Genomic DNA, 26,409 nt, shown 5'->3' on the forward strand with positions numbered 1-26,409 from the left:
ACAGTATGTCATTAGTTTTTGATGTATTTTTTATCTATAATGTGTGAATGTCAACATATAATGATTATTTACTAATGACAAAAACTGTGGTAGCTATCGCTAACATTTCTTGAGGGCCACTCTGTTAGGAATGGATGTATTGCAGATCATTTGTTCCTAATTATAATTAAAATATGGATGAAAATCATCATTTTTTAAGATTTTATTTATTTATTTGAGAGAGTGTGGGAGAGAGAGAGAGCATAAACAGGGGGAGCTACAGAAGGGGAGGGAAAGCAGATTCCCTGCTCAGCAGGGACCCTGGGATCATGACCCAAGCTGAAGTCAGATGCTTAACCAACTGAGCCCCCCAGGCGTCCCTCCTCATTGGTTTTTGCATAAATTAGAGCGTGTTTGAATTATACTGAGTAGTATCCTTTTCTCATTGTCTCCAGTCTGGGAAGTGGGCAGTTCGATTTAGGTCCCAGTGGCTGAATGTCAGTTTCTTTTTGCCATCCAGGAACTACCTCCAGCACACGAGGATAAGTTTGCTGCCGTACTTTGAAGAGTAGTGATTACCAATTAACTTAGTGTTCTACTTCAGCATAAAAGTCGAGGAGTCGCTATTGGTGGTGGTGGTGCTGTTCATATTGTTGTGGTCTAAATCTGGGTTCTACCCATGGTGCATTTGTTAAGAGAACAAGCTTTGGAATCGATTGAACCAAGTTCACATCTTGTCTCTGACCCCTCCACACCATGTTGCTTTGGATAAAGTGACTCAGCCTCACTTTCTTCCATCCAAAAATGTTGGTTGTGATAGTCCCTACACCTAAGAATTGATGTGGAGCTTACATGAGCTAATCTATATCCAGTGATTAGAATGGGGCATGGCACATAGTAAACCCATGAGTTATTATTTCTTTTATTACTGTTTTTTGGGGTTTTTTTTTGCTTGAAGAGTAGCGTGCATGTAAATATTACCCATCACAGATCTGCAGGTAGAGAAAAGTTAGAAACCATTTTTCTAGTCTCCAAATAAGAATCATGCCTATTTAGCATAATGGATCTTATAAGAAAGTGATTTTAGAGGATAATGGTGAGAGTAGCTTTTTCTCTCTCTGTAGCATTTGTAATCAGTACAACACCATCGCAGACAAAGTCAGTGAGATTCCTGCCAACACGGAGGAGCTGGTATCCCTCATTGAATTCTTAAAGAAATCCAGTGATGTCACCGTGTTCAAACTCAGGAGGCAACTTCGAGATGCGATTGAACGGTTGGAGTTTCTGATGGACTATGCAGTCTTGCCCCGTAAGTCCAACACCCTAAAGATTTATATGCGAATGTATAGGTATATCTATATTTTTTGAGATAAGGAGTTAAGAAGGGGAGTTAGCAGTCCTACCATTTCAATGTCAATATCGGGAGAGCTGCTTTTCAAGCATCCCCAGAATGTTAGAGGCACGAATTCCATGCTCTTATCCATAGGAATTCTAATCAAGCCAAGGGGATCTTATTGTTAGACCATGAGAAGTATCTAAGGATTTGATGAGTTCTTAGATGCCTCTCTTGATATCTTTTGGCTGGTGTTTCTGAAAAAGTCACTTCCAAATGCAGAGTCCTTTTATAGATGGATAGATTTCATTCATCTATAGTCTTAATACAGTCCTGCCTTTGAGGAGAGGCCAGGACACTTCCCTTCATGCTCCTGCATATCTTAAAAGGAAAGAAATGGCCAGAGCCCTGTAAGGCTTACTGGTAGAGTTTTGTAGGGATCAGGTTCTGAAGGAAAAACTGAGACACTATCCACAAGCCAAGTTTTCAGATCTTTCTTCCATCTCAAAATATCTGTGAATTACCTAGTGTACATGGTGTCTGGGGGCAAGGGTGATGGGAGGGAGACATAGGGACTGGGAGTGGAAAACAGTGCCCTAAACTGCACATTCATGAGCTGTGCCCTTGACCTTGTGACACACACTGGACCTCTGCTTCCTAAGTTCGCAAGGGCACAGAGGGAACCAGGACATTTCAGCTGACCAGAGCCTTAGGATGCGTGGGGCATCTGGCACCGATTTTATTACTGACATTTAACCAAAAGGGAGACTGGGACTCAGAAGAGGTGACAGTTTTTAAAGAGGAGAACTGGAACTTGAGCCCAAGGCTACCCTGCTCAGACCCAGCCTGGGAAAGCAGTGAGTATAGTGGTTAGAATATTCGGCGTTGGTTAGGCTGGGTCTGAAATGGTCTCTGCTGCCTTCTAGCTGTCTTCTAGCGGTGACTACTTGGCTACCTGGCTCAATTTTGTTTTCCCATCTGTGAAAACAAGGATGCGCTTGTCCTTCTAGCCTGGCACTTGGAAAGTGCTCAGTAAATGTTGGCTATCACTAATCCATAATGGCCCCATATTTCATAGCCACGCCCTCACGCACTTCCGTTAACCTCTCGTTCTGCCAAATTAATTCCCCGCATGCTGACCTATGATGAGCAGTGTCCTGGAGCAGACTGTATGTGTTTTGCAGAAGAGGATATCAAACTGAACAGCACTCTGTTCCTCTGGCCAGACCAGATCGAAGATATCTTTGAAAACAGCCGAAACCTGCTCCTTAACAAGAGGGATCAGGCCGAGATGGACCTCATTAAAAGGTACAGAGAGAGTGTGAGGTTGTTCCAGAAACGATACCCAGCTTGATAACACGCTGCGGGTTTCTGGTTCTGCTCAGAGCCCCCCCAACCCCCCGCAAGGTGTGGGTGAAGGCTGAAGACAACTGGTGGAGAGGGGATTTCCTTTTGTTTCCCACTGAGAGATGCTCTCTTTAAGCCTGCTTCACTGTCGTGACCCTGCCAGTGCCTTCCCTCCCTGCCTTGAACAACTGGAATTCGGCGGTGCAGGTAGAAAAGGACAAAAATAGTGGCACAGAATAATGGCCTCGCAGTAATCATAGCAAAATCGTCAGCCTTATACTGCAGACCGCAGATCTGCGAGCAGCAAGATGGGGATAATAGAGGCATGGTAGGAGGCTGAGACGTGGCCCGTTCGGCAGCTGGGGTTTTATTCAGTGCTCATGTGACCGCATCATTTATTCATCCATTATTTGTCAATACAACCGGTATTTATTATGGATTTTTACTATGTGCTGTGCTGTATTCTGGACAGGTAAGTGTGTTTGGCTGCTAAATAAAGATTTCAGTCCAGTGGCAGAGAAAATATAGACCTACTGAAAAATCAAACAATGTTCAAGTGAAGAGGGCCAAGTACCATGTGGGTGGGGAAGTCACACACGCACGCCTGGCCGTCCCAGCTTGTGACGCTTGGTTTGTAACTGTGGAGTCATTCCCATTATTATCCCCTTCACACATGAGACACTCCCCCGCCAACCCATCCAGCCTTAGGTCCTATAATCCCAGCAAATACTCCCAAGAAAGGAAAAGAGTAGATAAAAGCCAGGATGGATAAAAGCAGGATTTCTACCCAGAATTGGAGTTTGGGCTGAAGGAGAAAACTCTTTATTCACCGCCTTCAGAATATGGCCTAGGTCTGCCATCCAGAAAAAACAGTAAGAACAACAAAAATTGTGTGTGTGTGTGTGTGTGTGTGTGTGTGTGTGTGTGTGTATACACACAATTGCCTGCACACAATTGTTTTTCTTCCAGCAGCCTTCTTCTCTCTCTCTACCCAGAACTTTAGGCCAAATGGATGCTACTGATATTTTTTAATTAATAGACTTCATTTCTTGGGACAGTTTTAAATTCACAGGAAAATTAAGAAAGTACAGCATTCCCATTTACCCCATGTCCCCTTATGAAGAGCCCCCACCATGGAACCTATCTGTAGGTTAGATGAACAGGAGCAAGATTTTCTTCATTTTTTTGAGCTTCCGTATCCTCATCCAGAAAATGAGTCAACAGAGCCCATCTCAAATCATCTCATTATGTAAGAAGCTGTCATTGTGCAGAAGGACGAAATGAGATGACCTGAGATTGTGCCTGAGTGGTACCCAGCACCTGGTAGGCATTCAGAATCTGTCTACTTCCTTCATCCTTTGGGTAATAACTTCTTTGGGGAGAAAGCATTTTTTTAATGCTTCACTTCTAAACCACGACCTTGCAAGCATACTTTTGGAACAGTGCTGCAAGACTGCTTAGAGGCAGTAAGTGCTGTTAAAGTTCGGAGGAGTGAGGAAAGACCCTGGGAGAAATGAGTACTGGCACTTACAATGAGAGGAGAAGGGCACTGGCCATCCCCTCTTGGAGGGGTGACTCTCACCAATGGCCCAGCTTGTTCCTAGGCTCTCCACAGCAGATTCATTCAGCGCTGGAGGAACTCCAAGAATAACCTGAAGCCCTGGCCTCAGCCTTCTCTTTGGTGAACATTTAAACCTCACATCCATCATTTTTGCGTTAATCCTGAGAATGACGTGTGAGGGGGGCTGAGAAGTATTCATTTATTCATTCATTTTCTATGAAGCCAACCTCATTCCCTCTCCAAGAAATTTGACCTATTTTACAAGCCCACATTAATTTTTGGCTTCAACACTACTCTCCACTTGCTGTCCCCCACCACACCCCACCCAGTTCCTTCTTGCACCTCTTTCTCCTCTGTCTACACAGTGCCTGGTTGACTAAAACCCAAGCCACTGGCTCCCTTGACTGTTGGATCCAGGCAGGGTTCCCCCAGTGGAGAGCCCTCAGGAGTTTGGACAGTGATCACTTTTTCCCCTCTTCTTCCCCGTCTGGCCCTGGTGCTCCGGTAGGAGCTTCATCCCTCCTGAATGACAATTCTTGCTTCTCCGTGGTTTCAGTTCCCACTGTTCTCTTGGCCCTATGGGTCATGATAGCTTCCTTCTGAGGCTACCCATATCTTACCTGTGTAGGTAGTCCCTTCATTAAAAACTCTCTCTTTGAACATTGGAGTGAATTCCATTTCATGCCAGAATTCTGAGTGCCTGCTATTTACTGATGACTGTACTGTTGTATGAAATATATACATATGTATACATTATGGACATGAAAGTACTTCAGAAACTACTGTGTGCTAAGCAATTACAACTTAACACTGTGTAATATATTCTACTCTGTTAGAAAAAGGGAGAAGTAATTGTGCAACTTGCTTTGTTGCTAAAATTTCTTCCCTGATCATTCTAGCTAAAGTAGCCCTCTGTTTCCTTCCACTAGGCCCTCTGCCCTGTTTTATTTTCTTCAGAGCCTTTATGCTTATCAGGAATAACTCATTTTATCTTTATCTGTGTATAAATTTATCCATCCATCCATCCACACACCTACCCGTCCATTAATCCATGTGTTTCTTTTTTTTTTTTAAAGATTTTATTTATTTATTTGTCAGAGAGAGAGCGAGCGAGAGCGAGCACAGGCAGACAGAGTGGAAGGCAGAGTCAGAGGGAGAAGCAGGCTCCCTGCCGAGCAAGGAGCCCGATGTGGGACTCGATCCCAGGACGCTGGGATCATGACCTGAGCCGAAGGCAGCTGCTTAACCAACTGAGCCACCCAGGCGTCCCAATCCATGTGTTTCTTATCTAGGTCTCCCCACACTAAAATACAAGCTCCATGAGGATAGAGAGCTTAATAATATATATCACAAATGTATCCCTGATGCCTAGACCAGTCCTTGGAATGTATCGAGCCCTTAATAATAAATACCTAATGGATGACTGAATAGCATGTATATATATATACATTTTGTATAGGATAAGTATTATATAGATTTCATATACACACACACATATATATATTTACTCGTACAGGTAAATATGTGGAAATGTTTAATCATCAATAGGGTCACAGCAGACATCTCTGGGAAGTAGGATTTTAAGTAATATATATATATATATATTAGTCTATATGATATATAGAAGATCAGAGGATCAGATTCTCCCCAGGCTTGAATATGGGTGAGCAATTGCTGATATTTTGAATATCAAAAGTGGAAAGTCCAAATGTGATTGGTCTGTCCTTTGCTTTTAGGTGCTCAGAATTTGAGGTGAAACTTGAAAGCTACAACAAGGAACTGGATGGGTTTAGGAAACGTGAAGTGATGAGCACAGAAGAAATGAAGAACAATGTTGAAAAGCTTAGTGAGCTTTCAAAGAACCTAGATCAAGCCCTGATGGAATTTGAGGTTTGGGGTCTTGGGGTCTGGGGTTGGAGACTTATGACTGTCCTGCCCTGTTGGTTCTGCTTCTTGATTTTGTGTTTTCCTAACATCACCTGTCAGGTGGATAGTGTCGATGGGTGAATTAACCAATTCTTTTCATTGGTGCTTTCAACTACGTTTTCCTGCAACCCTACATTATATCAGCTTTTTTGTTAGTCATTGCGTACGCAAAGAAGAAATGACAATAGAATAATTGCTCACATACACTGAGTATTTATTATGTGCTCAGCAATGTACAAAGGGCTCTTGTGTGATATATCCCTAAATACCCCTAACAGACCTTTGAAGTAGGTACTGTGATTGTCCCCATTTATCCCTGTTTAAAATAAGAGAACTAAGGCTGGGAGAAGCTGAGTAAATTGCCCTGAAGGTCAACTAGTAAGTTGTTTAACCATTAAAGTTCTTATCTTTGAGGCAAGTCAACATAAGAAGGGGGCAGCATCATGTAAACAACTAAAATACATATATGAAAATTGCAAAAATGGGGATACGGATATGGTAGAGGAGGATTAAAGAGGATGGAGCAAGTAGAAAATTATCCTAGAGCTTCATCCTGCTAGATCTTAGCAATCCCAGCCCTCAGAGGTAGCGGAGGGACTTTCTGACTTGGGTCCATGTCTTGCTTTCCTCTCTTGCTCTCCAAATGAATGAACGTCTTCCTCAACTTGGTTTCCAAAGCACTGAGGGTTTTGCCATGGGGGCTTCGAGGGTTCAGAAAACCACCCACCCAGTAAACAGCAACCCTTTTGCCCTGCAGTTGATCAATAAGGAGGAAGAGCTGTTGGAAAAGGAGAAGAGTACCTTCCCTCTCCTGCAAGCCTTGATCAGCAACAAAGTGCCTTATGAGCAGCTGTGGCTGACAACCTACGAGTTTAGCATCAAGTCAGAGGAGTGGATGAACGGTACGGTACGCTCGGGCTCAGTCTACTGGGACATGGTGGCTGCTGGGGCAATGGGTCCAACCCAGCCTGTTCTAGAATAGGGTTTAAACTTCAGATTTAAGCTAGATTTTTTTTTTTATCATATTCTTATAGTCTGGTTTAATGCATCCCCACAGTCAAATTTTTCTAATGTGATAATGATGGAAAGTGGGAATTGAAGTGCCAGACCTATTGCCAGGGTATAACAGAAGAGGAAGCCGCCCAGGACCATGGATTGTAGAGAGGGGGAATAATAAGATAGCATTTCCATCACTGTGCTGTTCCAAGAAGGGCCAGAGTGCCAGAGACATCTATCTGTAAACTACTCCTTTTTTCTCTAGATCCTAGAGGCTAGAAAGAAGAGGAGGTTGGAGGCAGTGGGGCGGTGGGGATGGAGGGGTCGAGTCAACAGGACTTAATGACTGATCTGATAGGGGGCAGGTGTCAGGGAGGGAAAAGGAAGAACCTAGGGTGACTTTCAGATTATTGGCCCAGGTAATTTGGTGGATATTGCCATCACTGAATAAGAGAAATGACAAATTTGTTAGGAAAAAAGACCCATCAGCTTGAATATACCAGGTTCAAGGTGTCTGCAAACACCCAATGGGAACATGAGGATATCAGCCTGAAGTTAAATTGTATGTTTGGGGGGAAACTTATATTGGGGAATGATTGAGTGTAGATTACAATGAAAAGCCATGGATGATGTCTCCTGGGGAGAGTGTATATGAGCAGAGGACCAACTCTTGAGACCTGTAAAGCTAAGCCTGAAATTTTTTTGCACCACTTCAGTGTTATAATAAGCACAACTGTGGTGAACATCTTTGTCACCAGTGTAATGGGTACAATTATCATTTTCTTAAGGTAAATTCCTAAAAAGTGAAATGGCTAGATCAAAGATCATGGGATGAAAATTAATTAGAATTTTAAAAACTTTTTGTTATTAACTATCTTCTAGAAAAGTTGTGTTTTAATTTATTGCTCTTCTAGCAGTATCTAAGAGTACCCATTCTTCACACCCTTAACAAACCTGGGAGTAAAAGCTTTGAAAATGGTTTTTGCCAATTTCTTTTTATTTATTTATTGCTGATTTGATATTTAAATTTTCTTTTTCTTTTTTTTTTAAGATTTTATTTATTTTATTTATTTGTCAGAGAGAGAGAGAATGAGAGCGAGCACAGGCAGACAGAATGTCAGGCAGGGTCAGAGGGAGAAGCAGGCTCCCTGCCGAGCAAGGAGCCCGATGTGGGACTCGATCCCAGGACACTGGGATCATGACCTGAGCCGAAGGCAGCTGCTTAACCAACTGAGCCACTCAGGCGTCCCTATTTTTCTTTTTCTTTAAAAAATTTTCATTTTCACTAATGCCTTTCTTTGTATTATTTCTTTTTTTAATTTATTTTATTTTTTCAGTGTTCCAAGATTCATTGCTTATGCACCACACCCAGAACTCCATGCAATACGGGCCCTCTTCATTAGCACTCTTAATTTTCCCAAGTACTCAGCCATATCTATGCAATTATATTACTTTACCTTATTTATTTGTTTGTATACCCTTTTTAAAATTCACTCTTCTGTGTTGACTAGCACTTCCAAAATAAACAGTGGTACTAATGGACACCCTCATCTTATTCTTTATTTTTTTTTAAGATTTTATTTTTTTATTTGACAGAGAAAGATCACAAGTAGGCAGAGAGGCAGGGAGAGAGAGAGGAGGAAGCAGGCTCCCTGTTGAGCAGAGAGCTCGATGCGGGACTAGATCCCAGGACCCTGAGATCATGACCTAAGCCGAAGGCAGAGGCTTTAACCCACTGAGCCCCCCAGGCGCCCTTACTCTTTATTTTAATGGGAGCTCTTACAGAGTGTCACCTTTAAACATGCTGCTTTTTTTGGTTTGAGATACAAAATTTTTATGGTGTTAGGGAAATATTTTATAGTTTACCAAGTCTTTTTATTAGAAAGTGATATTGTATTAAAAATTGTTTTGCATTTAATTTTTTAATTTTAAATCATACACAGCAGAAAGGACATTTTTGGCATACAGTTCTATAAATGTTAACATATACATAGATTCACCACAATCAGGAGGCAGAAGTTTCATCACTTCAGCAAAATTCCTTGTACTGCCCACTTTGTAGTCACACTCTACCCCCAGCCAGAGTGCCTGGTATTGTTGGGCTCTTCATTGTTACAATGGTTTCCTCTTTTTGAGATTGTTACACAAACAGAATGATATTGTATGTAACTTTTTGACAGTGCTTGCTTCACACAGCACACTACTTAGAAATCCATCCCAGTTATTGGTTATAAGCATCGGTCCTTCCCTTTTATGCTGGATAGTATTCCATCGTATGGATATACCAGTTGTTTGTTTTTTGTTTTGTTTTAAAGATTTTATTTATTTATTTGACAGAGAGAGATCACAAGTAGGCAGAGAGGCAGGCACAGAGAGAGGGGGAAGCAGGCTTCCTGCTGAGCAGAGAGCCCAATATGGGACTCGATCCCAGAACCCTGAGATCATGACCTGAGCCAAAGACAGAGGCCTAACCCACTGAGCCACCCAGGTGCCCCGGATATACCAGTTTTTTTACCCATTGCCCCATTGGTGGATATTTGGGTTGTCTCCAGTTTTAGGCTGTCATGAATACAGCTGCTGTAAACATTCATATATGAGTTTTCATGTTGACATTAAGTTTTCATTCCTCTGGGGTAAATGCCCAGGAGTAGATTGCTGGACTCTATTTAAGGTTTATATATAACTTTATTTCAAAAATGTCTTGTAATAGTAAAGCATCCCTAATTCCTCCCTTCCATCTGTTGTGTCATTTCTGGTATTTATGTCATCTGTATATAAACTGTAATCATCAAATATATTGTTGCTATTATTATTTTGAACAAACTGTTACTGTTAGATCAGCTAAGAATAAGAGAAATTAAAGTATCTCTAATGCTGTTTCTTTCCTTACCTAAGTCTGAGTTTCTGACAAATCCTCTTCCTTCTTTCAAGAACTTCTTTTAACATTTCTTGCAAGGTAGGTCCCTGGCAACAAATTCCCTCAGTTTGTTTGTCTGAGAAAGTATCTCTTGCTCCTTCACTTTAGAAGGATAATTTCTCAGGATAGAGAATTTTAAGGTTGGTGGGATTTTTCTCCCAATACTTTAATTTCATTCCACTGTCTTCTTTTTCTTTTTATTTTAAAGCTTTTACTTATTTATTTGACAGAGAGAGAGAGTGGGAGAGGGAACACGAGCAGGGGGAGTGGGAGAGGGAGAAGCAGGCTTCCCACTGAGCAGGGAGGCCAACATGGGGCTGGATCCCAGGACCCTGGGATCATGACCTGAGCTGAAGGCAGACCACCTAGGTGCCCCCTCTCTCTTCTTGTTTGTGTGGTTTCTGAGGAGAAGGGGAATATAATGGCTTATCTTTGCTCCTCCAAAGTTATGGTGCTTTTCCCCCTCCCTCTGGCTTTTTTCAAGTTTTCCTCTTTAACTTTGATTTCCTACAGTTTGAATATAGTATGTTTAGATATGGTTTTTGGCATTTATCCTGGATCTGTGGATTTGGTATCTGAAATTAATTTGCAGGAAATTCTCAGTCATTGCTTCAGATATTTTCTTTGTTCTTTCTCTTTATTCTCCTTCTGGTATTTACATTACTTGTGTGTTGCACATTTTGTAGTTATCCTAGAGTTCTTAGTCATTCTGTTCCATTTTTTCCCCCATCTTATTTTTGCTTTAATTTTAGAAGTTTCGATAATATATCCTCAAGCTCAAAGATTCTTTCCTCAGCTGTGCCCAGTCTACTAATGGAGCTTTCAGATGTCTTCTCATTTCTGTTACAATGTGTTTGTTCCCTTGCAAAGATTTTGTTATTGCTGTCTTTTGCTTTTTAAAAATATTTATTTGAGATAGAGAGCATGCACATGTGAGAGCAGGAATGAGCAGAGAGAGAGAGAGGGAGAGAGAATCCTCAAGCAGACTCCCTGCTGAGAGAAGAGCCCAACACGGGGCTTGATCCCATGACCTCAAGGTCATGGCCTGAGCAGAAATCAAGAGTCTGAGGCTCAGGGCTTGATCCCATGACCTCAAGGTCATGGCCTGAGCAGAAATCAAGAGTCTGAGGCTCAGGTGCCACATTATTGCAATTCTTTAGATTTCTTGGATCATCTATATAAACAGTCAGGAAATCCGGAAAAATAAGACATTTTATTTCTTCTTTTCCAATCTGTATGCCTCTGATTTCTTTCTCATGCCTCATTGCATTGTCTAGGACTTTAAGTATGATGTTGATTAGGAGTTATGAGAGTGAAAATCTTTGCCCTGTTCCTGATCTTAGGGAAAAAGTATTCCATCTTTCACCATTAACTATTAGGGATTTGTTTTATTTGGGTTTGGTTTGTGGTATGATTGATGCGTAAAAAGCTGTGCGTATTTCCAGTATACAAAGGTATAAAGATAGTATAGACTTTACATAGATGCCCTTTATCAAGCTGAGTAATCTCCTTTCTATCCTTAGTTGGTTTAGAGGTTTTCATCAGAAATGGATACTGAATTGTGTCAAATGCTTTTTCTGCATTAATTGATATTGTCATGTGATTTTCTTTTTTTAGACTGTTAATATAGTTTATTCCATTGTTTGATTTTTTTCAAATATTAAGCCAGCCTTGCATTCCCATGAAAAACCCAAACTGGACATGATGTATTATTATTTTTATATATTGCCCAGACACTACATACATTTCTTTTTTTCTTTTCAAAAAGTTTTAAATTTTGATTACTCGCCTCAAAAACGTCAGGCTGATGAAGCATGTGAAATTAACAAGGCTTTATTTAGTCTCAGTAGCCATGAAAGAAAAGTGTTTCTGAATCAATTTGCAACATCATGATGCAAGACTTAATGCCGATTTGAAATGCCCAAGGGGAAGAAAGCAGCAGCATGGAAGGATTTTGACTGACTGTGGAAACCCACACTCTAGAAGATCCCTATGAAGAAAAGGAAGAGAAGGAAATTAATATTTTAGAGTACTTTTTTTAAATGAGGGGTCCTTGTTTTTTAAAAATTATCTTAAGATAATTTCAAGCTTACAGAAAAATTGCCAGATCTGTACAAAGAACTCCCCCACCCGCCACTCGTTGATATTTCACAGGATTTGTAGAGCATCTTTACTGTTTCTATAATCGCATCTGTAACCACCGCTAATAGTTAATTCCCTAACTGCACTTGCATTACATGCCAGGCATTGTGTTTGCCACTTAGCTCACTTAATGTTCACGATCACCTGCCAGGCTGTCCATTATCACCCCTGTGTCATAGGTGACGCTGTTGAGGCTTAGAAAAGTTCCAGGAAAACACCCCTAGGGTTTTATCAGCCAAGGAGAGGTTTCAGATCCAGACCCAACTCCACAGCCTGTGCCTGTTCCAATATCCATACCATAGGCACCATTCTAACTTCGGGGACTTAAAAGTACACAGGACTAACCTCCACTTGGTGGGTCTGAACCCTTCCCTCATCCCATGTTTTCTATTTCAGGACCCCTCTTCTTGCTGAATGCTGAGGAGATCTCAGAAGAAATAGGGAGTATGTGGAGAACGATATATAAATTGACCAAGACCCTAGCTGATGTCCCCGCACCCAGACGGTTAGCCGAGAATGTGAAAGTCAAGATTGATAAATTCAAACAGCACATCCCTATCCTCAGCATCTCCTGCAATCCAGGAATGAAGGAGCGGCACTGGCAACAGGTCCCTGTCACCCCCTACCCAGCCCAATCCATACCCAACCTATACGTAGTCCTGGTAGCCCTTTGGAAGACAGGAACCAATACTGGGTCAAGCTTCTCCTTTCTGAATGGGAGATTCCACTTGAGGCTAAAGGGGGAAGTAATGGGAAGAGGAAGGGAACAGGCAGAAGTGTCTGCCTCTTCACGTGAACAGGTTGACCCTTTCCTTTGGGGACCCTGTTGCTGATGGTTAAGCATGCTCCAACCAGTGACCACAAAGTCTTTCCTTATCTGCCTTCCTCAGCAAACGGCTGCTTGGGGTCCTAAAGGGCGATAAGGGCACTGAATTACAGTGGGAGGGACCTTGATTTGTCCTTTGACCTAGGACAGACAAAAGAGAGAGCCACACCTTTTCTGGGGGCCTCCTGAGGGTGCCAGATGGTTTCTGCTGGGGCTGACTCTACTGTAGAGCCTCAGTGTCCAACAGGCTATATTCAGAAATAACATTTCACTCTTCTTTCAGCCCTTTGAGTCTATAAATGGGAATAATAAATATTCTCCCTAAAAATAGTTGGGACTTTTATAAGCAACCAAGTGTGAGGGTGATAAGTGCGGTGTGAACACTAAGCAGAAAAAAGAAAACGCGCTGTGTTTCTAAAATAATCACCACGTTCAAGGGCTAGCCATGGCCTTGAAACGTCCTCTACTGAGAAGTTGCTCTGTGTGGAGGTGGAGATGAGACTGGCTCTCCGTAGGCAGTTTTCTCTCTGATTTGGCCTGGAATTCCTCTCTGGTAGCCACGCACATGACTGAGGTCGTCATTGGGAAGGACCCAAGCTGACAGCACACCCATTACCTTTCAGAGAATGAAGTCTGAGCTAGGAGCGTTTTGATCTCTCTGGGAATACAGAGATCTTGATACGTGAGAGATTCTGAAGTTTTCTGTTAAAGGGAACTGCTTTTAATTTCCCAGGAAGTCTTGAAATGCAACACCTAAGCAAAGAGTGTAATGGAGGACAAGGGAGGGTTCATCTGAGCAGACTTCTGGTCGTGCCTTGCCCCAGCGGAAGTGCTCCCACTTAAAGGTGCTCCTAGGGTGCCTCTCCCCATGAACCTAGCCCAACTAGAACTTTGACCCATTTGGAGGGCTGGGGAGATTGGAGAGACAAGTTGCCTTTGGTAATGCTGGGTTCTCTCCATGAGACGACACTACAGAAAGTGCCCTCACCAGTGGCACATTTAAACAACCATCCCAGGAAACTCCTCGGCCTGGTGCTTTCCCTGTAATGATGCTCTTCTCACATTGTGGGCACGTTTAAAAATCTGAACCATTCCTAGACATTCATAATTCTCATTTATAGATCACTTAGTTGAACAGATTGGAAAAACTCGAGAATTAAAAAAGCAGTAACAGTAATAGCTCAAACATACTGAACACCAACAATGAACTAGGTTCTGTGTGATATACTTTGTGTGGATTCCCTCATTTTATCCTCCCAACAGCCCTTTGAAGCAGGAACTATCGTTGTCTGATTTCACAGATTTTAAGAAAACTGAGGCTTAGAGAGAATAAGTAAATTATCACAAAGCTAGTAAGTGGTGAGAGAGGGAATTGCAATCTAGGTCTGTTTGACTGGGGGAAATGGAGCAAGAGATGTCAGGTTAAAGGGATTAGTAAACTGTAGATAAGAGCAGAGTATTGGACCCAGGGTGGAGGCTCCTGAGTATTGAGCCCCTAAAGTGGAAACCCAAGGGCCTGAACAATTAAAAGTGAGCTCAGAAAGGAGAGAGATCACCAAATACACACAGAGCCCTTCCTGCCTGCACTGTAGGTCAAACCACACACCATCCCACTGATAGCCACCAGCCTGGGGAAGCCATTCTCCGCCCTCATGCCTAACTCAGGAGATCTATATGCACCAATTCTAACTGTGGCAGGGGACTGTGAAGGTTAAACCACCTCTAGTTCTTAAGGCTACAGGATCTTCCGGGGACATGGGGTGTGGGGCAGCTGTGCTGTGGTTTCTGATCATTTCCCAGAACTTAAGCAGGAAGGGCTAGTCCCTTGGGTTAGGGCACAAATTTCAGCAAAGTGGTTGTTACTGTGGTTTAAAACAAGATGAACAGGGTGACATTTGACCTTAAGAGGAAACCACACTGATGTGTACCAAGGCTGGCTCTCTAGGACAGTGCTGCCCAATGGAAATGATAGGAACCATATGTCTAATTTTAGAGTTTCTTGTAGCCGCATTAAAAAAAAAAAAAAGGCACAAACAGGTGAAATAAATTTTATGAATATATTTCCTTTAACCAAACATATTCAAAATATTATTATTCAATAGGTAATCAATATAAAAATGTTAATGTGTTCTCCCACATATTTCATACTAAGTCCTTGAAATGTGGTATGCTTTTACACTTAGAGCACATCTCAGTTTGGGCTAATCACATTTCAAGTTCTCAATAGCCACAAGAAGCTGATGGCTCCATATTGGACAGGGCAGCTGTAGGCTTTTAGAATTAGAAAAACAGATGCTTTGTTAGTCTCCGTAATTAACAAAAGGAATTTTTTAAAAACTACTAATTTCTGAGTCTTTCCTATGGGCCAAGTATTATGCCTAGTGCTTCACATAGTTAATGTCATTTAAGTCTAGAGAGAGCACTTTCAAGTATTAGAGAATAAATCAAAGTCCAGGGTCACCAGGAACAGTTGTGCAGGTTGTGCACTCCGCAACTCGGGGAAATGTGGTTTTTGTGAACTACACTGTGAATTGTACTTTTTAGAGTTATGCAGTGTATAACTTTCAGAACTGTACATAGACAACCTGAGAGACTCACTAGATGTGATGGAGAAGAGCTTAATTTTAGGCAGAACTGGGTCCAAGTTACAATTCTGCCATTTATTAGCTGGACAAGATACTTATTTTGTCTCTGTGTCCTTATATGTAAACAGGAATAATAATACATTTGTATCTTCCTCAACATATTGAGGGAATGAAATAAGTGCATAAAGGTCTTAAAACACTGCCTACTTCCTAGTAAGCCCTCAATAAATGTTAATTACTTCTATGATTTTTATCATCTTGGTGGTCCTCCAGGTGTCCTCAGGACCCGATTGATAAGCCATTTGAATTAGCTGGTTCGCGCATGCTTTCACTCCATAAACACTTACTGATTCTTACTAAATGCCAGGCCTCAGGGACACATGGCTAAATGAGATAGAACAGGACCCAGCTCTCATATTCCTTCCCCCTCTGACATCCTATAATCCTCCTGGGACTGGACAGAGACAGGTGGGCAGCAGGTGAGGTTTCTCCTAGAGCCTCATTATCCTTCAGGACCTCCTACTCTTGAGCACATGGAACCCTCATCCAGATCTCTCAGTCCTTGAGAAAAGTGTTCAAAGCCGTTAGGTGACTTCATGTGAGACCTCCTTCCGGGATATTTTCAGTTAAAATACATGCACGAGGCAGTATTTACACCATAGGAATGGGCACAACGAGTGCTAACCATTCCAGCAAGTTAGCATGCTGAGGTGGAAAGGAAGATATTTGGGCAGAGGGGGTTTCTTCTTCCTTCCAAGCTTCCTCAGATTGTAGAATTGGGGGGGTCTGCCTGTCCCATATGCTCATAACATCCTCCTTTTACTCAGCAAACACTTACTGCAGCTTTTGTCATAGACCAGGCTTTGCACTATGCTCTGGGAGCACAGAAACAAACCAGGATCCAGTTTCACCCCCCTGGGTACTCACAAGTTGGCACTAGGCAAGTGTTGATAGGCAGTGATCCCCAGTAAGCCAGATAAATTCAGTGTGGGCCCTAGGCTGCCTCCCACTTTTTTTAGACCTACACCATCCAGTTCAATAGCTACTAGCTCTGTACAGCTATTTAAATTAAAGGTAGGTAAAACTAAATAAAAGTTAAAAATCAGTTCCTCAGTCACAGTGGCCACATTTCCAGGGCTCAATGGCTAAATTTGACTGGCAGCTATTATAAGGCACTGTGGGGATAGAACACGTCTCTCATCATGGAAAATCTACTGGCCAGTGCTACTACCTTGGACAACACGCATTTGTTTTCCTCTCTTTTCTGCAGATCAGTGAGATTGTCGGCTGTGAAATAAAGCCCACAGAAACAACTTGCCTCTTGAATATGCTGGAATACGGGTTCGGCAAATTCGTTGACAAGTAAGACTCCTCCTCCCCCCTTCAGGAAGCTTTTCAGTCCAAGTATCTGAATCCCCACAAGATATGACTGGCCTCCTACTGGTCTGTTTTTCTCCTTCTGGTTCAGGGTGACTTAAGTTCCTGGTGAAACTCACTTTCAGTTGCTGAGTGGATGACAGATTGTAACTAGACAATTGTCAGATTTTATTTCAAAGGGGGAAAAAAAAAAGTTCTTGGAAACTGAGCTCCAAGCCCTGGTCTGAGTGACTTCAGGTAAAATCATTCCACCTTCCTGGGCTTCAGTTTCCTCTTTTAAACAAACAGAGTGGCTCTCTGAGCCCTTAGGCATCTGAAAAACACAGTCAAATGATAGAATTCTTCACTTGCTTTCTCCTTTTCTCTGAATGCCCCTGTATGCAGGAGTCTGTATGCAGGAATTGGTGCTATTTGAATTGCTATTTTCAGGACCAGATATTCTGAGGACTCTGATGGTTTGTCTGCACCTTTTTGGGGGCAGAAGATGGGAGGTGCTGTATTACGTGGACTACAATCCCTCTTAGACAGTGGGGTTCAGGTTTAACTCGACACACAACTTCTCTGGGCATGTCCCCAGACCAGCTACATCAGCATCCCATGGGAACGTGTTAGAAATGCACGTTCTCAGGCTCCATCCCAGTCTACTGAATGAGAAATTCTGGGTATGGACCCTGCAATCTGTGTTTTAACCAGTGTTTCAGGTCAGCACCTTCCAGTGTGGGAGCCACCAGCCACATATCCTGCTGAGCCCTTGAAATGAAACTGTTCTGAATTAGAGGTGCTGGCAGTATAAATAGGAGCTGGATTTCAAAGGCTTATTAAGGAAAAAAGCAAAATAATAAGTTTTAATATTGATTGCATGTTGAAATGGTAATATTTTGGATATACTGAGTTAACTTATTAAAATTAATTTCCCCTGTTTCTCTTTACTTCTTTTTTAAGATTTTATTTATTTATTTGACAGACAGAGATCACAAGTAGGCAGAGAGGCAGGGGGAGAGAGAGAGGGAGAAGCAGGCTCCGTGCTGAGCAGAGAGCCCAATGTGGGGCTCAATCCCAGGACCCTGGGATCATGACCTGAGCCGAAGGCAGAGACTTTAACCCACTGAGCCACCCAGGTGCCCCTCTCTTTACTTTTTAAAAATATGGCTTCTGGAAACTTTAAAGTGGGGTACTCACCTTTGATCTCAAATGGGCAGCACTGCTCTAGGTGATTCTGATGCATGCCATCTCCCCTTCTCCATTCCCATGGGAATGATGGGTCTAATCTAATGTGCTCCCAAGACCCCAAATCTCTCTGCCGCCTGAATGCTCTGATGGTCTCCAACCCCTACCCCACCCCCATACCACCATCACAGGCTGTCTTTGAGGAGCAACCTGGAGACAGGTGCCTTTCTACCAGGTGTGAGTTATTTCATTAAAAGGCCACGTTTTCCCCCTTGAAGATGTTTCTAAGTGATACCAGCTATATGCTGGACTAAGAATTTAATAAACATTCACCAATCCCTCACTCTAACCCAAGGTTGTAGCTACTATTATCACCCTGTTTTACAGATGAGGAAATAAGTTGATCCGAGTTGTTAGGTAACTAGCCAGAGGTCACAGAGGTAACTGAAAGAACCAAGACCTAACCCCAGACTGGCTGACTCTAGAGCCGTGTTGTACCACCTAAAGAACAAACCCATCTAAGGAGACGAAAAAAACAAGTAAACACCCAGCAACTGCGCCACTTTCCATGCCAGTGGACTCGACAATGACAAACCCAAATGTGGCAGCACCTTGGCCAAGTTGTTTACCTCTCTGTATCTCAGTCTCCTTATCTGGTAAAGAAGACTAGTAGCTGGGTGATTCGAGTTACGGTGGGGATTAGGAGACAAGGCATGTAACCTGCACTGAGTTGACATCGAAGTTCCCAGCCACTACCTGTGAGTGAGCTGGGACGTCCCCCAACACCCCCATCCCACAGTTAATGCAGCGTCATCACCTGTGGCACAGAGTTCACCAGCTTCTTTAGCCCCTGTGTAAGGTAAACTCTTGATGGGCTTCGAGAACCCCCAAACCCATTAATCCTTCCCCTGTGCAATTATTTGCAAAATTATAAGTCCTAAAGCATGTTCCAAACATTTTACTTAATTATACCGACAATCCCGGGTGTATGCCGATGGGGGGACCTAAGGACTGTCAGGTGACTTGGGCACAGCCATGCAGCCAGCCTCCTTGTCTCACACCCACCTGGGTTGGCACCTGCTTCTATTAATTATTTCCTACATGCACACTCATTGTGGTCATCTCCCAAGAAGGCCACATTTAGGATGCTGACCCTGCTGCGGAGGTCTTGATTAGTCATGCTTTGGAATATGCCTCCTCCCCTGCCATGAATGAGGCTGGGTTCTCAGCTCTGTTTAGTTGGTCCTATTTGGTTGACCACATTTGAATAATTCTCTTGCTCCTTCTGACAAGGAGAGGGGAAAAGGTACATTGTGGGGGAGGAAGAAACACTGGATTAGAAGCCAGAGGAACTGGTGTCTAGACCTGGTTCTGGCACTCCCCAGCTGCATATGTGGCTCTGGGCACATCACTTGCTTGATCTGGGCTTCAGTTTCCTGGAAAGAAGAGATTGTTTCTTCTGCAGTCGGGTTTGCAATGGAAGACAAGTGCTGAGACAGAGAGACTAACCCCTCCTTCTCCTTCCAAGTACTTGGCTTCTGGGTTCTTCCCAATTCCCAGGTCACACCTGAGTTTAGGACCCATCTCCCCGTGTGGAAGCATGAAGAAAGAAACTTGTCTTCCCTCTTTCTGGGGTACAGAAAGTCTATAGATGTGGACCCAGCATATCAGGAAAATTGCATTGGTTTTTTAAAAAGGTGGGGACAGGGGTACGTGGGTGGCTCTTTTGGTAGAACATGCGACTTGATCTTGGGGTTGTGAGTTCAAGCCCCACGTTGAGTGTAGAGATTATGTAAGAAAAAAAATAATTAGGGCAAGAAGTAGAGCAAAGCCATCGTGTAGGTTAACAGAAGTTCTAAGATTCAAACAGGAAGTCAGAATAATAATTCTGGAGTAAGGAGGAAATGCAAATGAGGGAAAAGGAGGTCTTGTTTTAATGGCTTTAAAGGAGTAGTTTTCAACTGGGGACACCTCTCCGCCACCCACAACTAGGAGACATTTGACAATATTTGGAGACATTTTTGGTTGCCACAACTGACAAGAGGTGGGAACAGAGGCAGTCTGCTACTGGTGTCTCCTTTGAGTAGAGCCCAGGGATGCTGCTAAACGTCGTGCAATGGATAAGACAGCCCCCTCTCCAACCCTATATTCATTTATTAGGGCTGCTATAATAAATGCCATAGGCTGTGTGGCTTAAACAACAGAAACTTATTTTCTCCTAGTTCTGAAGACAGAAAGTTCAAGGCGTTGGCAGAATTGTTTTCTTCTGAGACCTCTCTTTTTGGTTTGCAAAAGGCTGCCTTTTTCCTGTATCCTTGCATGGTCTTCCCTCTGCCTATGTCTATCTTAATCTCCCCTTCTTCTTTTTTTTTTAAGATTTTTATTTATTTATTTGACAGACAGAGATCACAGGTAGGCAGAGAGGCAGGCAGGGAGATTGGAGGAAGCAGGCTCCCCACTGAGCAGAGAGCCCAATGCGAGCTTGATCCTAGGACCTTGGGATCATGACCTGAACTGAAGGCAGAGACTAGCCCACTGAGCCACCCAGGCGCCCCTTAATTTCCCCTTCTTGTAAGGACACAAGTCATATTGGATCAGGAGCCACCCTAATGACCTCATTTTAACTGAACTACCTCTTTTTTAAAATTTTAATTTCAATGTGATGAGTACCAGGTGTTATACGCAACTGATAAGTCTTTGAATGCTCCTTCTGAAATGAACGATGTACTCTATGTTGGCTAATTGAACTTAAATAAATTTTATAAAATAAAAAAATTTTAATTCCGTTATAGTTAACATATTAGTTTCAGGTGTACAATATAGTGATCAACAACTCTATTTGTTACTCAGTAACTGAACTACCTCATTAAAGACACTATCTCAAATAGGGAACCTCGCATTCTAGGATACTGGGGTTTAGGACTTAAACACATAATTTCAGGGGGGACAGTTCAGCCCATAATATAGCCCACAGGCTGCTAGTGCTGAGGGTGAGAAACCCTGCAAAACATCAGAGCTAGCTGGCGCATCTTAGAGTTGGATAGTAAACATTTTCGTAAAATTAAGGGCCTTTTAAATTTGTCTTCAGGGTGAACCGCAGTTCCTCCTTTGCCGTGTTTTAACTGCCCTCCTCCTGTTGATGTTGCTGTTGCTGTGTTCTCTTTAGACTGGAGCCCATTGGTGCAGCCGCCAGTAAGGAATACTCTCTGGAGAAAAACTTGGAGAAAATGAAGTCAGACTGGGTTAACATGACATTCAACTTCATGAAGTACAGAGACACTGTGAGTGTCAGTTCCACCACCCAGCCCCCGACAGCAGCCCATTTATTATAGCTTACCCAGAGTAGTCATTCAGAATTGCAGCAGAGCTCAGGAAGAAAGGATCCCTAACATCTTTTTTTAAAATTTATTTTTATTGAGCTATAATTGACATGCAACATTGTATAAGTTGAAGGTGTACAAGTGTTGATTTGATACATTTATGTATTGCAATATGATCACCACCCTAGTGTTAGTGAACAGCTCTGTGATGTCACATAATTATCATTTCTTTTTTGTGGTGGAAACAATTAAGATCAGTCTCTTAGCAACTTTGGAGTTTTTAATGCAGTCTTGTCTGTAATCACTATCCTGTGCATTAGATTGTTTCTTCCCATCTGCCTTCATGTGCCAGTCATTCTTCCTTCCAGGCCCCACAGGAAGGGTGCATTTTGTAAATGAGAAAGGGCTTTTCATTCAGAGCAACAAGCTTTCTCAGTGCAAAGGAACTGAATGAGACTGTTGAATTAGCACCTCCCAGGGAGGGCTTACCCACCACTGTCCTTCAGGAACATCCTGGTCAACAACGCTTAAAGCATCTCAAAACAATGTATTTCTTTTCAGGCTGCCCTGTTTTTTCTAACGTGCGGTGCAGGTTGAGAATCTCCCTGTCCTCCAGGCTGCATGTTATCTTTTTGTGACTTCTCCATTGTTTTACTTGAACGGTCACGTCGCCTCGATTTTGTGTGGATAAGAACTATAGCTGAGCCAATGCAAGGGAAAAGAACTGGAGTCTCTCTCAGCAAGACCAGGCACCTGAGGGTGTCAGCAACAACGTGGTGCTGCACCCCCTGATGGGATTAGATACTGCTGGAGGCTGTTGGGCTGGGTCGAGGGGTTGAGCTAGGGAACCTGGGAACAGCTCAGTTGCAGTGGGCCCATCTTAAAAGAGGTTTTGAGTGATGCAGCTAATAGGCAAGGCTTGACAGGCAAAAGGGACTCGCAGTATCATTTTATTAAAAGCTAGACACACCTTCAAGTGCAGAGCTATTGGTAGAAACTACTGGTAGGTAGATGAGAGAATATATCCTAGCCCCAATTTAACCATCCAGATGTAGGCTTCAAGGAAGTGAAAACAGAGCCAGAGAGGCCAGACCTGCCAGAAGAGGGGCAGACTCCTCTCAGCTTGGCTCACCAAGGTGGCCCAGGAAAAAGAGTGGCATTCGTAGGAGCTGACCCTCACGGTGATGAAGTCCCAGAACCTAAGTCAGGTTCGGTGGGGTGAGGAGGTTCGGAGCCGACGACTAAAGAAAGAATTCTTAAGACGTCATTGGTGCAAAATGGTGGTTTATGGGCATGAGCAGTGAAGGTATCCTAGGTCCATTTGCCCTGTTTCCTGCAGAGATCTAACTGATAGATCCCACTGAGGCCATGCAGTGTTACAGGAGCTCAGTCCTTTCCTAAGTTTTGCAATCCAAATTATTTCCAGTGGGTTAAAAGGCACCCCAAGGTAGAGTCCTTGGGAACTGAGGAAGCCTACTGAGGCCATGCTTCCAGAAAAGTAAAGAAGGTCCATTACCAAATCCCCCCTGACTCCTGGGTAGCGTCCCACGCAGGATATGTCAGAGGTATTAGGTGTCAAAAGCGACCTGAGGCGTCCCTCAAGATACACTATTGATCACCATCCTGCCTTCCCTGGGAAGACATTCCTGCCGTAAGAGGCCCTGGAGGGGTGCCGGCGTCCCTCCACTTCCCCATCGCATCCTAGGCTACAGATGGGTGCCTGGTGAATGGACTAAAATGCTTGTGCCATGCTATCATATGTCCTGAAGACTGCATACTGTTTTGCCATATTAACCCATGGAAGTACTAGAAAAGTTTGGCAAGGGGAAATTACCCAATTTCATAGCTTTAGGCGGTTTGCAGAAGACACTGACAAGAAACAGTAAAGATTGAAATCCATCATGGTCTATGCGACATTCCAACACATGTGGTCCTTACAGCCAACTTCCCTAGGAAACGGTCCCCGGTTGCGTTTTAATTCAATCGGGTACTAGTTTCGGCCGGCTCCCAGTGGAGGTCCCACGGCCAGAAGTGGCTAGACCGGGCATGTGGAGGGGATCACATTAGATCATTCAGGAGGAAACCTCACATGGGAGTCTTAAGATTGGCAGCCGTCCTGATGACTTAGCTGGCTGTCCCGTGCCCAAGAGAGACAACTTTCTATAAGAACAGGAATAGAGTGAGGCCATCAAGTTTCTGGGTCTTATTGCCATTCTGGCCAGGGTACTAGCTTACAGCCAAAAGGCAGACGCTCTCCTCCCCGTAGAGTAGCCACAGGCTAGAGGATTACAGCCTGAGCAATTGACATGCAAGCGTTCCAATAAGACCATACTCCTTGAAAAAGCCCTGGAATGAGAGTAAAGGAAAAGGAGAGAAAGTACTCACCAATTTTGCACCGAAGCTCAGAGTCCAAATGTAAAGACTCACAAATCTCCTGGCTGGCTCGCCAAAAATGATGAAGTCCCAGAACCTAAGTCAGGTTCGGTGGGGTGAGGAGGTTCGGAGCCGATGACTAAAGAAAGAATTCTTAAGACGTCGTTGGTGCAAAATGGTGGTTTATTAAAGCACGGGGACAGGACCCGTGGGCAGGAAGAGCTGCGGCTGCCCCGGGTTGTGAGGGTGGGCATGTTATATACCCCATGGTTGGGGGAGGTGGTGAAGGAATGGGAGATTTCGACAGAGTTCTCACATGCTAGGGAGGGCCTACAAGGTGCCGGGGGGGAGTCTTTGCCCTTATGGCTTGATCAATGTCGTCTTTAGGTCAGGCACTAACATCAAGATAATGGGGGATTCTTGGTGGGGCATTATGATCTGGCTATCATTTACATTCCTGTCTACCCCAATCTGCTCCAGTTTATGGTGGGAGGGGGACATTAGGGCTTCAGGAACCAAGAGTTATTTGCCTCTGGAAATTTGTGCTATTGATAAGGTAACCTCCCTGTTTAGGTCTCTAGGACATCTTGTAGAGCAAGGGAGATTCCTGTTCTGTAGGATTGCGATCCCTGCAAGTTAACTATTTATCGTTTTATGGCGATCAGGGGTGCCTGAGGAATGCTACACATATGGAGGGGAGCGGGTGGAGAGGGGGTGCAAGGCGCCAGCTTTTGCTTTGTCCTCAGCCAGCCTCCTGCTCCCTCATCAACGGCACAGTAACCTGTACTACTAGGAAAAACTTAGAGTATAGAGGTGCCTGGGTGGCTCAGTGGGTTACAGCCTCTGCCTTCGGCTCAGGTCATGATCCCGGGGTCCTGGGATCGAGTCCCACATCGGGCTCTCTGCTCAGTGGGGAGCCTGCTTCCCTTCCCCCTCTCTCTAGTTCCCCTCCCTGGGCCAAAAGAAATTCCTAACAGCTTTGTTTATGAAGTAATTAGGATCAAACAACTCTAGTAAGTAGTTGTATCCTATCCACAACTGCTTTTAAAAAATACATATAAATTAAAAGAAAAAAATTTGTATTTCATTTTTGAATGAAATTTCTGAGTTGTCTGCAGTGCCCAGCAGCCTCTCAGCACATAGTTTGGGAACCACAGGTCAAGGGCCAACCATTGAGGTCAGCAGCTGAGCCCACCTGAGGATCAGCTTGCCAGCAAAGCAAGTGGCCAGGGAAGTAGAACATAAAGAAGATAGAACAACATGCTCTCCCCCTCCCCCACCCTGCCAAGCCCCAACAGATAATAATTGCAGATATGGGCTGAGATCATATTTGATTTCTGTGAAAGAGGTTGAGAATAAATGTCTTTAAGAACACTTTCCAGGAAGGGTGGGTGGCTTAGTCTGTTATTAAGTGTCTGCCTCAGGTCTGTGATCCTGAGGTCCTGGGATCCAGCCCCATATAGAGCTCTCTGCTCATTGGGAATCCTATTTCTCCCTCTCCTTTTACCCCACCTCTACTTGTGTGCTCTCTCTCTCTCATAAATAAAATCTTTTTAAAACACACACACACACACACACTTTGAAGGAAGAAAATAGAAATTCCATCCTCTGTGAGATAGATTTCTGCCCCACTTGGGTGGACAGCAGAGCTGTGGGCCCTTTGGAGATGATCATGAAAATTGGGGGATCTTGTGGTTTTGACAGCTCAGCAAATCTTTTTTGCAGGATACAAGCATCTTGTGTGCAGTTGATGACATTCAGTTATTACTTGATGATCACGTGATAAAGACCCAGACCATGTGTGGCTCCCCATTCATCAAACCCATAGAAGCAGAATGCCGGGTAAGAGGAAATGAGGTGGAGGGTTTGTGATGTCTCATTATTAGCTCTGGGTTTGTTGGAGGAGGGAGAAGATTTTTAAGTTCAGTTCACAAAGAAGCTCAGTTCTTCCTGATTGGAAAAAATAAATAACACAAGACTGAAAGCCATAACCATCCAAGTAAGCATATGGCACACTGTGTCTTTGCAACAGTCTGCCAAAAGAGAAGATGAGATGATTTTAATGCACTGAATAAAAATACATTTGGAAAGTATTTTATGGGCTAGAGTAATCTAGAATGTAAACTACACAAGGGTACAGGTTTGGCCTCCTCTGCTCATTGTTTATAGAAATGGCATAAGCTAAGGGCAGAGACTCTGGAACCAGACTGCCTGGGTTCAAATTCTGGCTTCATCCCTTGTTGTATGGCCTTGGACAAGTTCCTTGAACTGTTGTATGTCCGTTTCTGCATCTGTAAAGTGAGTTTTGTAATAATATCTCCCTCATAAATCTGTTGGATTAATTGGTTTCACTTAAAGCACTCAGACCATCACTAGTCACAGAAGATGTATTATGGCTGTTATTACTGTTATTATTCCACTAGAAAAAGAACTACGTGAGGGCAAGGATGCTTGTCGGTTACTTTCTTTGCTGAATCCACAATGCCTAGAACAATGACCAGAACATAGGGGGCAAATACTCAACAAGTATTTGCTAAACAAGTGAATGAGCAAATGAATG

The 26,409-nt window shown here is 43.3% G+C and overlaps 1 protein-coding gene across 1 annotated transcript in view; it reads left to right on the forward strand.

Moving 5' to 3' along the window:
* Positions 1-26,409, forward strand: part of DNAH3 (dynein axonemal heavy chain 3) — a 176,080-nt gene that overhangs the window by 43,202 nt on the left and 106,469 nt on the right. Inside the window, exons 16-23 of the mRNA XM_059154472.1 lie at positions 1,104-1,288; positions 2,497-2,620; positions 5,957-6,110; positions 6,904-7,048; positions 12,598-12,809; positions 16,883-16,974; positions 21,323-21,437; positions 25,575-25,691. Coding sequence (XP_059010455.1) covers positions 1,104-1,288; positions 2,497-2,620; positions 5,957-6,110; positions 6,904-7,048; positions 12,598-12,809; positions 16,883-16,974; positions 21,323-21,437; positions 25,575-25,691 — 1,144 coding nt within the window. The remainder of the gene's footprint in view (positions 1-1,103; positions 1,289-2,496; positions 2,621-5,956; positions 6,111-6,903; positions 7,049-12,597; positions 12,810-16,882; positions 16,975-21,322; positions 21,438-25,574; positions 25,692-26,409) is intronic.

This window comes from Mustela lutreola, chromosome 17, assembly GCF_030435805.1.
Source record: "Mustela lutreola isolate mMusLut2 chromosome 17, mMusLut2.pri, whole genome shotgun sequence".
Lineage (NCBI taxonomy): Eukaryota > Metazoa > Chordata > Mammalia > Carnivora > Mustelidae > Mustela > Mustela lutreola.